This window comes from Pteropus alecto, unplaced genomic scaffold, assembly GCF_000325575.1.
Source record: "Pteropus alecto unplaced genomic scaffold, ASM32557v1 scaffold313, whole genome shotgun sequence".
Classification (NCBI taxonomy): domain Eukaryota; kingdom Metazoa; phylum Chordata; class Mammalia; order Chiroptera; family Pteropodidae; genus Pteropus; species Pteropus alecto.
In genome coordinates, this window is record NW_006434832.1 from 160,170 (window position 1) to 175,691 (window position 15,522).

A 15,522-nucleotide genomic window follows, 5' to 3' on the forward strand; every position below is an offset into this window, starting at 1 on the left:
ATAACTTTCCTTGAAACGAAATAATAACAAAGGGGAGCCATAACCAAAAAAAAAAAAAAAAAAAAGAATTCTTGAAGGAGGTGGTTTTCAGACTAGATGTTAAAACAAATAGGACTTCAATCAGCAGAAGAAAAGCAGGGTGTGTTTGCAAGGCAAGTAACCTGGTGTAGCTGGCGGCAAGGTGTGTGGAGATGGAGGTGGGAGGGGTGGCCTGTAGAGCGAGACTAGGTGGGGAAAAAGGTGAAAGGGGCCGCGATTCTATTTGTGGTGGGTTTTAAACCTCAGGCCAAAGTTCAGGCGATTGCACAGGAGCAGGCTGAGATCAGGTCTTGCATGAGAGAGAAATCGGGGAAGGACCAACCCTGGGAGGCACATGTGTTGGAGCTGAGGGGAGACGGGACAAAGTGAGTCTGATGAAGGCTGAGTAAGTACGTGAGAGCCCAGCCAGCAGGGCTGAGCCCCAGCACAGCGGCTCTCCCCGGTGGGTGATCAGATTCACCTGCAGCCAGGCTGATCACGCGCGACCTTCCCTTGAACCCAGTCAGGAAATCACGGCGAAATCCCTCCTCCCCATAAATTAAAGACAACCACGGTAGCAACGACAGATTGGGGGCAAACAACAGTGGCCTCACAGCTGTCCCTGCCAGCAGGGGTCTTTAACACCCACTGGTTCAGGCTGGATGTGATTGGGGTAAGATAACATCAGCTGATCTTCTAAATCAGTTTTGTGCTGTGAACCAGCAGAAGGTCTCGGGGTGGGGGGGGTTCGGGGACCCCCTCTTTCCCGATCATTTACTTGAGTGAATCAGCTCTGTTTCCAGTCAGAGTATAGAAGGAGCAGTTGGGGCTGGCAGAGGAAGGAGAGGGGAGAGCATAAGACGTCCCTCTTAAAATAAACTTTTAGTAACTTTCTGTTACTGGAACCCCCTTGGCCAGCCAGCATAGAACACAATTTAACAGGCACAGCTCAACCCCAGCCTCCCCAGCAGATCTCTGAGCTCCAAGCTCCTAATTGACGACAAATGGATTTTAGTACCAATAATGATTGCAAGAAGTTCCCATGTCTTATACTCAAGATTTAGGAATTTCTGAGACAATGTATTTGAAATATTCAATTCTGTTGACCCCATAAATATAGAGAGATTTGTCAGACTCTGTGTTCCAAAGGCTGGTTCTGGAAATATGGGCCTAATGCCATTTGTAGCTGCTATTTATTGAATTCGCGGGCCAGGCACGGTGTTAATCTTGTGGATCACTGCATTTAATGTTCACAGAGACTCTATGTAAAAGGAGCTATTATTATAGTTTCATTTTACAGCTGGAGAAACTGAGGCTCCAAGACATTAAGAATTTTTCCAAAGTCATGCAGCCAAAAGTTGCAATGCTGACATTGAAAACTGTCTGATTGTAAAGCACCAAGAAAAACACGTTTCTCATCGATGCTAGTTAACCTTCCAGAGACGGCTTAGCGAGGGCCAGGGTGAGACGTGGAAGGCACTCACATTGAGCGCAAAATGCAAGGGGTTCCTAAAACCTCAGTAATCGAGAGAAATAATATTTTAATGCCATGTTTTTAAAAATCAAAATTAATGCAAAAAATACACGATGAATAAAATATTAAAATTTTCAATAAGAGAGTATCAAATCAGTGACTCAGGATTGGCTGGGTGGGGAGAAGGTCCTTTGTGGGTTTGTCTCTTGTGAGCAGATTCCTGAAGTGAGTTGTGAGCTTTGCCCACCACGTTCCCTTTGCCCACCACATTCCCGTTTTTTTAGGCTCTTACAAAGCTGATCTTTCCCATCTACTTCCCCTCCAGCTGAATTCCAGAGGAAGACTCAAGCAGCTATAAATGGGAGATAAAGATTTCTGTGCTGAACAAAGAGTGGGTCTGGAACCCCAGAGTATAAATAAAAGTTAGTTTGCTGTGCTCTGCCTTATATGACTGCTGCCATTGCTGCTGCTCCTGAGGAGACTTTGAGGGAGAGCCCAGGGCTCCTCCCAGATGAGAACCTCCCCCAACTCGAGGATGACCCTACAAAGACGTGCAGGGCATTCCGTAAAGGGTGTCCATTTGCTCTTGGGGTGGCCAGCTCCTTGGCACACGAGCTTACTCCCTAATGCAGTTCCGTGGGCCACAAGCCAAAAAGAAAGATGCGTATTTAGGTCTTGCTGAAACACAGAATGATTTTGCCTAAGCCCAGCCCTTGGCTTTGCCCATGCCTTCCCAATGCCTTGGCTCTCAGCTCCCTGAAAGTGGCTGGAGGCAGCCGAGGGAGGTGTAGGCAGAGACGGAGGAACTACAGTGGCCAGCGCCACAGAGGGGAGAGCTCTTCGACCAGGCGCAGAGCCAAGCTGCTGAGAGCTCCTTGGAGAGAAGCGAAAAGTGCCCCATTGTCGGCAAACCTCCAATCAGGGCTAGGAATAGTTCAGGATTTAACGGGTTGAAAATTTAAAGGGCCCTTTTATTGAGCAGCGGGAAGGGCTATGGTCATTATCACCCATTGTGAGCACGTTGAGGGGCTTCTTCAAGCACGGAGACCCAATATTTCAAAGTGAGGATTGTGCTTGAGATCTACTGAAGGGTGTGGGATTTGGGGTCTGAGTCTGGGCTTTGAGCTCATTTGGGGTCTGAGTCTGGGCTTTGAGCTCATTTCTAGGAAAACCAACTGTCCCAGTTTGCCCCAGGGCTGAGGGGTTTCCTGGGACACTGGACTTTCAGTGCTAAAATCTGATAAGTCCTGGGCAAATTGAGATGAGTGGGTCCCTCTCTTTAGACTTCATTCTAGCAGTGATCCCCTCAAACTTTCCGTATCTCCTTTTCCTCACGTATAGAACCAAGATACTGTTAAGACCTGCCGGACTTACCTCGCAAGCTGGCGGGGCTCGAAACAACTAATGAATGTTGTCTGCCACACCTTGAACCTGATTATAGTACATCCACTGCCAGACAGGCATCTGCGGGCCTGTCCTCCCTCTCAGTCTGAACTCTTTGGGTGGGGGAGGAACGAGACCACCTTATTCATCTGTGCATTCCCAGGGCCAGCGCTTGGCAAAGCGAAGATGCTCGGGAAATCTGTGCTACATTGAAAGCACTTTGTAAAGCAAAGCACAGAGTGTGCTCATTGATTGGTTAGCACTCTCGTTTTCTGCCTGCCCTGGTTAGCCCCACAAGAAGGTCCTGTACGGGTTTAGACAGACAGACGTTGCCCCAAGGGTGGCTGTAAGGAGGATATAGCAATGGGGGCAGAAGGCATGGGCACTGCCTTGTTTTGATAAAAAGTGAATAGGCAGTGAGAGAAGACAGGGAGGGTCCCACAGGGAGATAAAAAAGCAAGAGGTCCCTATTACAGGGAGGAGATGAACTTTAGCTGGGATTTAAACAAGTGGGCCAGCTCCATCCTCTGGCCTCTGGGCTCTAGCACTAAGCTGGGCTTTACCTGCATTGAGGTCCAATGCTTGCCCTTGGATGCCTACCTCTCCCCAAGGCCAGTGATCCCTCAAGAAGGCCTTCCCTGGGGTCACCAGACACCTCCTCCCCGCCCACCCCCCACACCCCATGTTGAGCTGTCCTTTGGCCTGTGCACAGCCCAGCTGGGCAGGGTAATACCTCGTGAGCAGTCTGCCCTAAATCTCACACTCCGTCTCCCCTCACCCCTTGCCTGTCTCATCTCAGTCTTAGGCTGCTAGGCTTCTGGAGACATAGACTCCTGGCTCTGCTTGATCGCCCAGGGTTCCAGCCTTTGTCCTAGCCTTCGAGCCTTTGTCTCAGCCTTCTTCCCTGATAAGCAAACCCTGTGGCTCTGGGACCATTCAGAGCTGGCCGGGCCATGGTGGGGAGAAGCACGACCCCCAGGCAGCTGGGGTTCAGGAAAGCCCCTCTCCAGCTCTTGCCGGCCTGCACTGAGGTTCTGTCTCACATATTTTCCAAATCTTTGTGGATCTTGTTTCATTCTCTTGCTGGCACATACTTCCTAGGGCCCAGGAGTCCTGGGGACATAGATACAGCCCTCCCGTCACAAGAGGATCCTAGAACTCTGAGTAGAGGAAACTCCGAAGGTAACACCTGCCTTCAGGTAGGTTAGATAGTATTGTTCACAATTCATGGTCAGGGCAGTTAGGCTCAGAGAGGGCAAGCAACCTTCCCAAGGTCACACAGTATAAGAACAGTCATCTGCCCTTTAGCCACCTACCTGAACTCTCCTTTTTCCGTCTGCTTGACTTCTTCTCCGTCTCATTAGCAGTTCTCCCAAGGACCTCATAGTCCTCGCCTGGGCCTCCCGTGTTGTCCACCAGGCCTGGGCTGCTGGCCCCCATCTCCCTGGAGCTCCCAGCTGGGCCCGGGTTAAGCCTGCGCCGGGCCTCCGAGACAGGGAAGTGCCAGTCGGGGGGTTGTGGGAAGGCGGGGTGCTGCTCAGTGAAGATGCGCTCCTCCTGGGGTAGGCTGTGTGGGGTGGCCGCCAGGCAGGAGGCAGAGAAGTCAGGGTAAGCTGCTGTCGCTGTCGCCGAGAAGTCTGGTTTCTGGTGGAAGGAGAACGGGGTTGGCGGGTAGTGGGGTAACCCTGAGGCCCCACTGCCTTCGGAGTGGGGATTTCGAAGGCAGCCCCAGACGGGGGTTGGGGGGTGGGGGCTCCTCATGCAGCTGCTGGCCACGGGATCCATCTGCCGTCTGTGCACGCCTCAGTCTTTTAAAGGGTTGATTCTTATACTTTTTATATTCGAATTTTAAAAAATACAAAAAAAAAAAAAAAAAAAGGAAAAAGAAAAAAGGAGAGAAAAATGTTCAACAGAAAGTTCACCCCAGGAATCAAAACAAAAACCAAAACTAAAGTCTCTTTTTAAAGTCCGTGCACATGCGGCCAGCTACACGTATGTGTGGGCGCACACCTACGTTGGACTTCGCTCCTTGCTTCCTGCCCCTGCCTGACACACCAGACTGCCTATTGGGGTCCCCTGTACGTGTATTTGTCGCCGATGACACTAAACATTTTCACTGTCCCAGCCCAGACGCACCAGCTGATGGAGTGGTTGTCCCGAAGCCCGCAGCAAATGCCTGCAGAGGGCTGGACCAGGGCTGCTGAGACACACTTTTAAATGCTGCAGTGAGGAGAGAGTGACAAATTTCTGAAGTGAAATGTGAGAGAGGAGAGGGAGGGGTTAACCCGCACCCACACGATCCCCTCCAACCAAAACCCGAGCAGGCAACTATTAATCATCAGAAACCTTATATGCACATCTAATGGGATTTGCAGATGGAGACTTTTAAAGAAACATTGTCTGTATTTTTTTTTTTAAGGAGAGAGAGCAGCACACACACACAACTTCTTTAATGTGCCTCCTGTAACACTATGAAGTTATTTTATTGCACTGTTAACAAAATTCCCCAAGACTTGGATTTGGAAAAAGCCTTAAGTCAGGTCCAGAATCCATCAAGTGCCAAATTCCAGGGAGTGAAGCAGGCAATAAGTGCAAGAGACAAGTTTGCTGATTGCATTTGATTTAAAGGCCCTTCTACTGCTGCTTGCAAAAAGGAAGGTGGGGATTAAAAGAAATCTTTTTTTGCAAGTCTCAGCGGCCCAGTAGGGTCTGTGGTATAAAGGAAGACATTCTCCAGAAAAAAATTATTTCTCTCTGCCCAAAGTGACATTCTCACTTTCTCAGTAACTTAAAAAAACAAAACAAAACAAAACAAAACAAAAAAACCAATCAGATTCTTCCTTCCGCTCTTTAACCCCCAACTTAATGCCAATTAGCCACACTCTTCTCTAGAGGGATTTCAAGTCATTTTTCTCCACGGCAAAGGAAAAGCTCTTAAATAAGTCCTTTGAAGTTTCTTCTGGCCTCCCCCACCTGCTCCCTGGCCCCCTAACCTTCACCCACCTGCTTCTCCCTCCCCACCCCCAGAGGCCAAAGCTTCCATGGACTCTGGGGCACAGAAATAGGAATCAGGGGTATTCTCATTCCCAAAGGAGTTCTCTTTGGCAATGGTCACATGGTCTTCCCGGCTGGTGCCTATCACAGGAGGGCCACTGCTATTTCAACTGGTTAATCTGTCTACTTCATCCCCATGGCCTTGCCTGGTCTCCATGGAGGGTTAATGTAATTTCTTGGAGGATGACATTCTGAGCCCACGGGGCCAGAGCTCCTCTCCAATCAACTATTTCCACTGCCCAGAGCAGCAAAGTAGGGGGCTGAAATGGGCATGGACCATAATACCAAGGTCTCTGCCGTCTGGTTGCAAAGGAGAAGAGGTCTTGGCTCTGCGGCCTGGAGGCTGCATACACACTCTTCATGGAACAGGCATTTCGTCTTCCGGAATGGGCAGCCAGGGTGTTGCAGGCCAACAGAGAAGATGGGTCAGAGCCACAAATCAGACTCACCTCTCTGCTTTGCCCAGGACTTAGCTGTTGCATATACATTTCTCCTCTGAACATCACCACTCTCCCATTATGGGTAAAGTTAAGGATTATGTTCTACCTTTTACAAATGAGGCTCAGACAGATGATGTGGGCTGCTCAGAATCACATGGCTAAGAAATGGCAGGACTGGAGTTATCCTCAGGTGTCTGGAGCAGCTTGCTGTATGGACTTCGGGCTTAACCAGGTGTGAATTCAAATCTTAAGTCTGCTACTTTCTGGCTGTGTTCCCTGGGACAAGTCACCTCACCTCTCTGAGCTTGTTTCCTCATCTGGGATGATGGTCCATTCATCCACTGATGAGAGTTGACATTCATTCGCTGATCTTAGCACTTCCTCATAGTCCCCAAATGGATCTCCACAAAAGCCCTGTGAGGCAAACGCATTTCTCACGTCCATTTTTTTTTTTTTCAGAAGAGAGGACTCTGAAGCACAGAGAGGCTGTGTAACCTGTACAGTGTCACACAGCTGGGAAGCAGAGGACCCAGAATTCAAACCCAGGCAGCCTGGCCTCACTGCATCAGAATACCTACCCCACAGACATTTGAAATTTTTTAAATGAATCATTTGTGTGAATTACACAGTAGATAATAGATAAATGCGGCTCACATCCTAGCATATCTTATTCTCCTTAACCCGATGATTCCGAAGGGAGGCTGTGGGGCTGGGGAGCACTGAAGAAATTCTACAGAAACAGCCTTGAGAGGTTCTCTGAGGGGCTCCAGGCTGTGGGGGCTCTAGAAGGAATCCACAGGAGGCTGGGAGGAAGATCTGGCCTTTCTGGGGCCTGGCCCGGCAGGCTGTAACCGGATTCCTGCTCTGGTCTCGCATCTGGCCCAAGGACCCCAGCCCAGGGAGGCCCAGCCGCTTGGCCCTTTGCCCCTGGAAGAGGTGGGCCCTGGGTCATGGTGGGGTGGGTGGAGAGGTCAGGAGGGGCAGCAGGGAGGGGACACAGTGGGGATGCTCCGTGGAGGGCCCTGGCACCCCGGCGCCCGCACAGCTGCTGGTGTCTGTCAGCTACCCCGCAGGGCGCGGCCAGGGGCCCCGCTGGCCTCTACATCTTCCTGACAGGCCCCTCTTCTGAGGCCAGGAAAAAACAACAATAGTTCCTCCCCTCTTGGCAACCCATTTGTTAGATGAAGGCCGGGCACCAGCACCTTTAACCTCCTCAAAGTCAGCATTTCCCCGTCAAGGCCCCGCGGGCTCACGAGACAGAGATGGATTGAAGTGGCTGTTTATGGAAAAAAGCCCTGAGGTCCGGCGGCCAAGGGGAGCAGGGTTTTCAGGAAGGGAGGGGACCCCGTTTCTGATTGTTGTTGGGGGTGGCAGGCGTAGGAAGAGGAAAAGCATGTGTTAGGAGGAGGGTCCCTGAGGGTCCCTGAGGACTGTCTACTTGGCCACACCTGAGCCATTCCAAAGAACTTTCGGAATTTCTCTCATGATGCACAACAAGCAGGCGTGTCCTTGGCGCCACCGATCTGCTTCCGTGCGTGGCCACCCCACCCACCTGTGCCTGGAGTTGCAGGGTGTCCGAGGGAGAACCTGGGGCCGGCAGGCAGAAGACTCAGGTTCAAGGTGTGGCCTTGCCTGTCAGCGGCTGTGTGGTCTCAGGCAAGCGACACTCTTTTCTGAGCCTCAGTTTTCTCACTGGCAAAATGGAGATGACAGTACCAGCTCCATGTGTCTGTTCTGAGGAGAAACGAACTGATGTCTGTGAAAAGTGTTGGCTGACTATAAAGGGTGATGCATGTGGAGAACTATTATGCTTTCCCTTTCTTTGCTGGACCACAGGGCATGTCGTGTCTTGATGGAGGATGAGGGTGGCCCATCCTAGCCCCCTAATACCTTCTCCCACTGCAACATAACAGAAGGTCAAGATCACAGCTTTGGGAACCAGCATGGATTCGAATTTCAGCTTTAGCACTAATCAGTTGAATGGCCTTGAGCAACTCGTTTATCACTTGAGCCTCAGTTTCCTCATCTGTAAACTGGAGATAAACTTCTTTCCTTGTTAGGCTGCTGAGAGAAGTGAGTGAGATGATCTGGAAAAACTCTTGCCATAGCCTGGTGTACAGTTTTTAGTGATACTCGGTGGATGATGATGATGATAAGGATGATGATGAGAACACCTGAGATGTTCTCCTTAAAGACAACTCCAGAAGGCCCTGTGAAATACTGATATGCCATTAAGAGGGATAAGATGAAACCATTAGCATTCACTCACATGGTACAACATGTGAACTGGACAAGACACCTGTTACCGAGCAAGACCCTGGGGGAAGGGGACAGAAGACAAACAAGCTTCGAATATGGTAGAAATCTCACTGGACTAGAATATTTACCACTGGGCCTGGCATTTATTTGGAATGTGTATGTCCTTTGCTTCTCAGAAAGCTTGGAGGCAGCAGGGTCACTACTGCCCTATATGACTTTGTGAGGCTCAAATAATAGGATGGACAAGACAGAGCTGAGTAAACCACAGAATACAGTCCTCACAACTGTCACAGATGCCCCTGCGAAGTCTTCAAGGTGGAGACAAAACATTTCACCCTAGGGAACCAATGATGGGGTCTGTCCCTAAATCCCACAAAACACTGAGTATTAATAGACAGTTTCCTCAGATGAATGTTTTCTCTCATGAATATATTTTTGGACCTTTGGTGCTAGCCATATCTTGTCTGCTACTAAGATTGTAGGCAGATGACTGAAAAACACAATGCATAGGGGGCCTGCATTGGATCCCTGGCTCTTGGAGGTCATGTAACCTGGGTTTCCTCAATTGAAAAGTGGAGGCTTGCTGTATAGACAGTTTACAGACGCTCAGGAGGTGCTCAGTAAACATGTCCTTCCCAGGGCTTCTGTGCCTGAAGGAGTTAGAGGCATGTTGAGCTCAAGGAAAGGCTCTAAGTTAGGGCAGCCAGATAAAATACAGGAAGTACAGTTAAGTAATATTTGAGTAATATTTAAGTAATATGCTAAAAAGTTATTTGTCGTTTATCTGAAATTCAAATTTAACTGGGTATCCTTTTACCCTCCCTAAATCTGGAAACCCTAATCTAAAGCAAAAGTCATCTTTGAGATGACGAAGGCTTACTTAGGCCTTACCTCCTGAGCCAGGCTATTTGCACTTTGACAGAAGCCTCTGGAAAGAAACTCTGAAGGAGGCATTCCAGGGGGAGATGTGGTAGTTGCCTTTCTTTGGCTGTGGGCTTTCTGGTTGCAGGAGGAGCCCAGGGTCCCCCAGGAAGGTCTCTCATGGAGGTCTTTTGAGTGAGACGAAGCAGAAGGGAGGAGGAAGGAAGGAGGAAGGGCAGAAGTGCTGAAAGAGAGAAGGAGGGTGGCCACCAGCGCCGGGCAGGGCGCCAGCCTGGGAGACTCCTGGCCGCCCACTTCCCGGGTTGCACGTTTGCAGCCCTTGCTTGCAAGGCAGCAGTGCCATTATTTGGGGGGAAACCAGCTAACCAGATAGGACAGCAAACTGGGGATTTATGTGGTGTGGGAACAGCTCGGATTTCCCTCACTGTTTATCCAGCAGTATTTTTTAAAACAGAAATCAGCACGAGGGGAACCACAGCTGTGAGTTACTGGCTCTGGCTGCAAGGGCTGGGGGTTGGGGTGTGGGGTGTCTCCTCTACAGTGCTTTGCTCTGCATTGGCTTGGAAGTTGCTAAAGGAATGTTCCCCTCCCCAGCCACGGTCCAGGTGGAGAGGGTGGCTCTGGGCAGGTCTTAGGTCGCTCTCTCTCCTCTAGCAGGGAGCTGATGGGTCAAGGCCTGAAACCTTAGAGGTCACTCGGTCTAGGGGTCACGACCCCACCTGGGGCCAGGCTAGTACACGCTAACTGGGGAAGCCAGCTGGGCTGGAGACACAGGAGTGCAGTGAGAGAGAGTGCGCTGGCCAATTTTGCCCTGCAAGAACATGGACCTAATTTTACTAGATCTTTCCAGTTTTTAAAAAGAGCCACGATTCTAGATTTTTATAGGCGATCTCTCAATTTTTAAATGTTGGTAATAAATTTAAAACATCGTTGGTCAATTAAAAGAAGTCTACAGGCATGATTTGATTGTTTAGCTGGCAATTTGCAATCTCTGGTCTCCTCCAAGTCAGACTGCTCCCATTTTACAGATAATAGAGCTGAGACCCAGAAAAGCCTAGTGACTTGCCTAAGGCTGTAAATGTTGCTACTGGGAAAATCATGGGTCCAGGACGCCTGTCCTGCGCTTCTTGCTCAAGTCAGCAATTTTGCTGGCTAAGTCCGAGGTCTCACCAAGCAGTGCTCAAGTGTTTCCCTGAGCAGCTCTCATTTACACAGACGTGACATTTGGTTATACACACGTAAGCGAGGCTGGCATTAATCCATTTTTTACAGGTAGGGACACCGATGCTGGGAGAGGCTAGGTGACTTCAGAGTGTTAGTCTTAGGAAAGACTACAGCCTGGGCCTCTAATGACAGACCTGCGATTTTTCTGCCCCCAAACTCTGTCCTCCTCCTAAAAAAGGAACAGAAAATGGATAGGATACTTGGGTAAACTGAATATTCTTCGTAACTTAAAGTTAATTGAAAATCCATAGGTTATCAATTTTCCAAGCGAGAGAATAAAATAGGAGGTATTTCAAAGAGCGATTATGCGAGGCATGGTTTAATCTTTCTTTGATGATTCCGAAGGCATTTCAGGGGAATGTAATGCCTTGGGGTGTCATTATGAACACCAATAATTACTGTGTAGGGCTGTGAGACAAGTTCTCATCAATTCCCTCCTGGCTGTTTGGGGTGTTCTCAGAGAGACGATCACAGCGCATGGTGGTGAGCACATGTCTGTGTTCCATACTCTTCTGTCCCTCTGTGTCTGTTTCAGGGAGGTTGTGGAGAAAGCAGTGTCCCAGCAGGAGGAATCTTGGTAACCTTGGTAACCTCATCTTCTAAAACATGGGGACAATGCCAACTCCTTCTTGTACTCATCGTACAAGGTTCTACTTAACAAAGGGCCTCAAACTGCACAGCGTTAGAGCAGGAAGGAGCTCAGGTCATTTTACCATGGAAGAGTCTGAGGCCCAGAGAGGTTAGGGGCCTTGTCCAAGGTCACACAGCCAGGGAGGGGGTCTTGGAATCTGTTTTTTTTTTTTTCTTTTCTCTCTCTCTCTTTTTTTTTTTTTTTTTTTTGCTTTTTAGACTTTCCTGAATACCACACTGAGGCAGAAAAGACCTATAGGAACTGAAAGCTGAACACACAGTCGCACATGCAAACAGGGGTACACAGGATCTCCCTGGCCACAGATCTTCTCAGCCTTAGGAGAGGGGCTGCCTAAGTCCGGGGAGGAGGTGAACCCCTTAGTTCAGGGCAGGGAGGAACTCAGGCCAGGGTAGCTGAGACACCATCGTGAGGTTTATGGTTTCATGAATGTCGGAGAGTTTTACAACGTGATAATTTCGAGTGTGCAGGCTCCCAGGGCCTTTCTTCTTTTAATTGAAGAAATAAACAATCTCCCCTAAGGCATGCTTAGCCAGGGAGAAAGGCAGGTGCAATGTAAACCGAGGAGAGCAGCAGCCTGGAAGGACTCTGTGTCGTGAAGTAGAATATCCCGGAAATAGAGAGCAAGTTGGCCTTGCCTGAGCCCCAGGAGAGGACGATCATAAGGGGTGCACCACACATGTGCATGAGCACACATACACACACCTCTGCCTGGGCCCTGAGGGTCCCTACATAGAGCCCATGCATGCGCGCCGCACGTCACACAAAATCGAATAGAGAGGCTCAGTACACCAGCACCACATCATTGTCCATGACAGATGCTCTCAGAGATGCTACCGCGTGTACCTCCTTACCTTTATGGCAGAGCAGGGGCAGGCACGCACACAGAGTACAGCAACAAATGCTCGATCCAGGTACTCCTAACTACATGCACACACAATTAGACACTCGAGGTGGCACATCAGGACAGGAGTGTCCCCACATCCCTCTCCCTCGATAAACGTGAACATTCTCCCTCACCAGACGTTGCGAGGGAGTTTTATCAGTCCAAACTCTCAGACAGTGGGACACAGAGATGAGCTCTGAAATCCCGATGTATGGGCTCTCTGGTCTCTCACACACATATGTACACACGCACATGCACGCACCGATGCATGTCCTGAGCCTTGGGTAAGTTTCCAGAGCTTAATGTGTGGCCACGTTTTCAAACAGCAACAGAGTTCATTTCTGTTGGCTTAACCACATCACAACTCCCACTTGTGGCACCCAAATAACCAGTGTCCTAGGTCTTTGACCTTCAAAGCATCTCAAACCCTGATCAAAATGTCCTGACTGATGTCTCTGGAAGTGCTTTTACCTACACTGAGAGAAAGAAACAAGGAAACCTGGTTCAAGGTTTTAAGGCGGAAACATTTTAGCCCTAGGTACGGGACCGTAGGCCCTTGGTGCGCCCTCTGGTGGTTAGAATCAGAACTGCAGCACATTCTGCAATGAGTCTGGGCGTAAGCTTCTACCTCTTCCAGTGTGAGGACCACCTTTCCACTCTAGAACGGTGCGGGACAGATGGGGTGCCAAGTCGCTATGGTCCCTGAAGCCCCACAGCTGCATGCAGACACAGAGGGCGGGAAGAGAGCTACCTTCAAGTTACCGAACCCCTCCCCTCCAACATAGCTTATGTCCACCTCAACTTTTATTTTCTGGATTAAATGGAAGATATGTAAAAGCCAGTGGGATGGATGCTGTCTCCACCCTCTGTTGTTGACAACAGCTAAGAAATGTTTATTGAGTCCCTACTGCCTATGTGATGGAGTGAACAAAACAGACCAAGTTCCTGCCCTCATGGAGCTTACATTACCTTCTAGTGGGGGCAGAAAAGCAATACACACATAAACAAGAATATGTCAGGGTGCTAAGTGCTGAGATGAAACAGAAACCAGAATGGGGTGGGGGAGAGTTAGTGTGGGTGGGGGCCTGTGTTGTCTTACATAGAGTGGGCAGGGATGGCCACATCGGTAAGGTGACATTTGAGAAGAGACCTGATAAAAATGAGGGAGGGAGTGAGCATGCTGACATCCAGGAGAACCATTCAGGCTGCAAGAACAGGATGTGCAAATGCCCTGAGGCAAAGGAGTAAGGACCGGTAAGGCTGGAACAGAGCCAGCGAAGTGGAGAGTGGTTGGAAATATAGTCAGAGCCATAGCTGGGTGGGCGGAGGGACACACAGGACAGGCCATTGTACGTTGTTACCCCATCTTGTTCCAAAATGAAAATTAAGCAGCTCTTGGTATTCTCCTTGGAAAAGCTGCCGTGGACTCAGTATTATCCTGAACACTTGGCAATACAGCATGATAAATGCTGGTGCCTATCACACAGTCCGATTTCAGAGATGACACATATTCATATAAAACAGTAGCAAAACATATAAGACAGTACAAGATGGTAGTGCTGAACAGTGTGGCGTCCACAGGCATGTGCAGCCTGGAAGGTCATTCGGGGCTGGAGTGGTGACAGAAGTCACCTTGGAGGACTTGAAGGTGTGAGCCTGGCACGGCTGCAGGGAAGACAGGGGAGAGGGCCATCAGAAGCAGGGACAGTCTGGACAAAGCATGGCAGGGATGGCAAGTGTCACTTTGAGAATAAATGTGCCACGTTTCAGGAAGAATAGAGTCTTGTTTATTTAACATGTATTTATTGAGCCAGGCACTGCTCCTTAATTGAGTCAGCTCCTTATTGCCTGGGTGACCTTGGGTGAGTTTCCAAACCTCTCTGAGCCTTAGAGCAGTCTGTTTACAACACCAATAAAGCAGGTCCACACCAGTGAAGCTGGGCCCACAGTGAGGTACTGTGGGCATGGTAGGATGAACCGGTCATGGTGCCAGCCCAGAAGAAGTTTACAGTTCACAGAAGGGAAGAAGACAGATCTATTAACTCCAGATAGGGATTCAGACTTGCTGCTAAGGCTGGCTGAAGGGACGGGGTATGTGGAAGACAAATTGCCCAGAAGGCCAGGGCTGGGGTCCACGCTCAGGACGGAGTGGATCCAGCCTGGCTCTCCCACAATAAACTTTCCCAGGCAGGCTTGTCCCTCTGAACGGCACAAATGGGAGCCTCTTAGAACCAATCTCATTCTCCATGCACTGCGGGAGCTGGCTCCTCAGAGGATTATAAATGTAAGAATCAATTGTCAATCCACAAACAGGCACTGAACATTCGCCTAGGAGATCAGAGAAGAGGCCCCTGGCCTGGGACCTCCTGCAGGGCATCTTTGGGGACCCCAGCCAGCTCTCAAGGATCGAGTCAAGAGAGTGGAGAAGGGTGCTGGGACTGCCGTTCACAGGGGAGAGGTCTCCTGGGCAGGGCCGGCCTGGGAAGATCCAGGGAGGGTGGGGCCAAAGCTAGGTCATCAAGGAGGAGGAGGACTCTGGAGGCCCAGAGGAGGGAGGAAAATGAGCAGAGGGTAGTGGGGGCGTATGTCAGGAGGGATGGGAAAGAACAAAGCATCCTAGAGCCAGGGCATAGGGAACAGGAACAAAGCAGGTTGTCTAGCGGGAAGGTTCTGGTGGAAAGTGAGGAGAGACAATGTCAGAAGGGGCGCCGAGAGCCAGACCGCTGAGCGGAGACTGCAGGGTGACAGGTCCAGAGGGCAATGTTTGCACAGGGCACTGGGCTGTCCAGGGTGGCTGGGGAGGATCTGGAGGGGGAGGGGAAGGGAGAAGGACGCAAGGGGACTCGGCAGGAGTCTGGAGCAGCCTGTGTCCTTTAATGGGGCCCAGGGAGGCAGCTGTGGGTTCAATAGTTCCCTAGGGTTTGCCACTGGAATGTCCCTCAGCATGCAGAAGCCTCCTTTTATTACTGCCACAGGCCCTTTAGGTCTGGGGGGAGTCTCATAAATTCAAAGGTGGGGGGCATCTGTCCAGCCTGCTCTGAGTATTGTCACTGACCAGGTCACTGAACCTGCAGAGCAATCAAATTCCAGAAGGAGGGGCTAGAGGGCAGAGTCACCCCACGATGACACCCCTCTGGCCCCTAACAACTCCCTTTATTGTCTTCTTCCTTCTTTCTTTCTTTCTTTCTTTCTTTCTTTCTTTCTTTCTTTCTTTCTTTCTTTCTTTCTTTCTTTCTTTCTTTCTTTCTTTCTT

The 15,522-nt window shown here is 49.9% G+C and overlaps 1 protein-coding gene across 2 annotated transcripts in view; it reads right to left on the reverse strand.

Moving 5' to 3' along the window:
- Positions 1–4,666, reverse strand: part of MEOX1 (mesenchyme homeobox 1) — a 17,697-nt gene extending 13,031 nt beyond the window's left edge. For both annotated transcript variants that reach the window (XM_025045640.1, XM_006910089.2), the window contains exon 1: positions 4,192–4,666. In XM_025045640.1, the coding sequence (XP_024901408.1) occupies positions 4,192–4,660 (469 nt within the window). In that variant the 5' untranslated portion in view covers positions 4,661–4,666. The remainder of the gene's footprint in view (positions 1–4,191) is intronic.
- Positions 4,667–15,522: the final 10,856 nt, after the last annotated feature.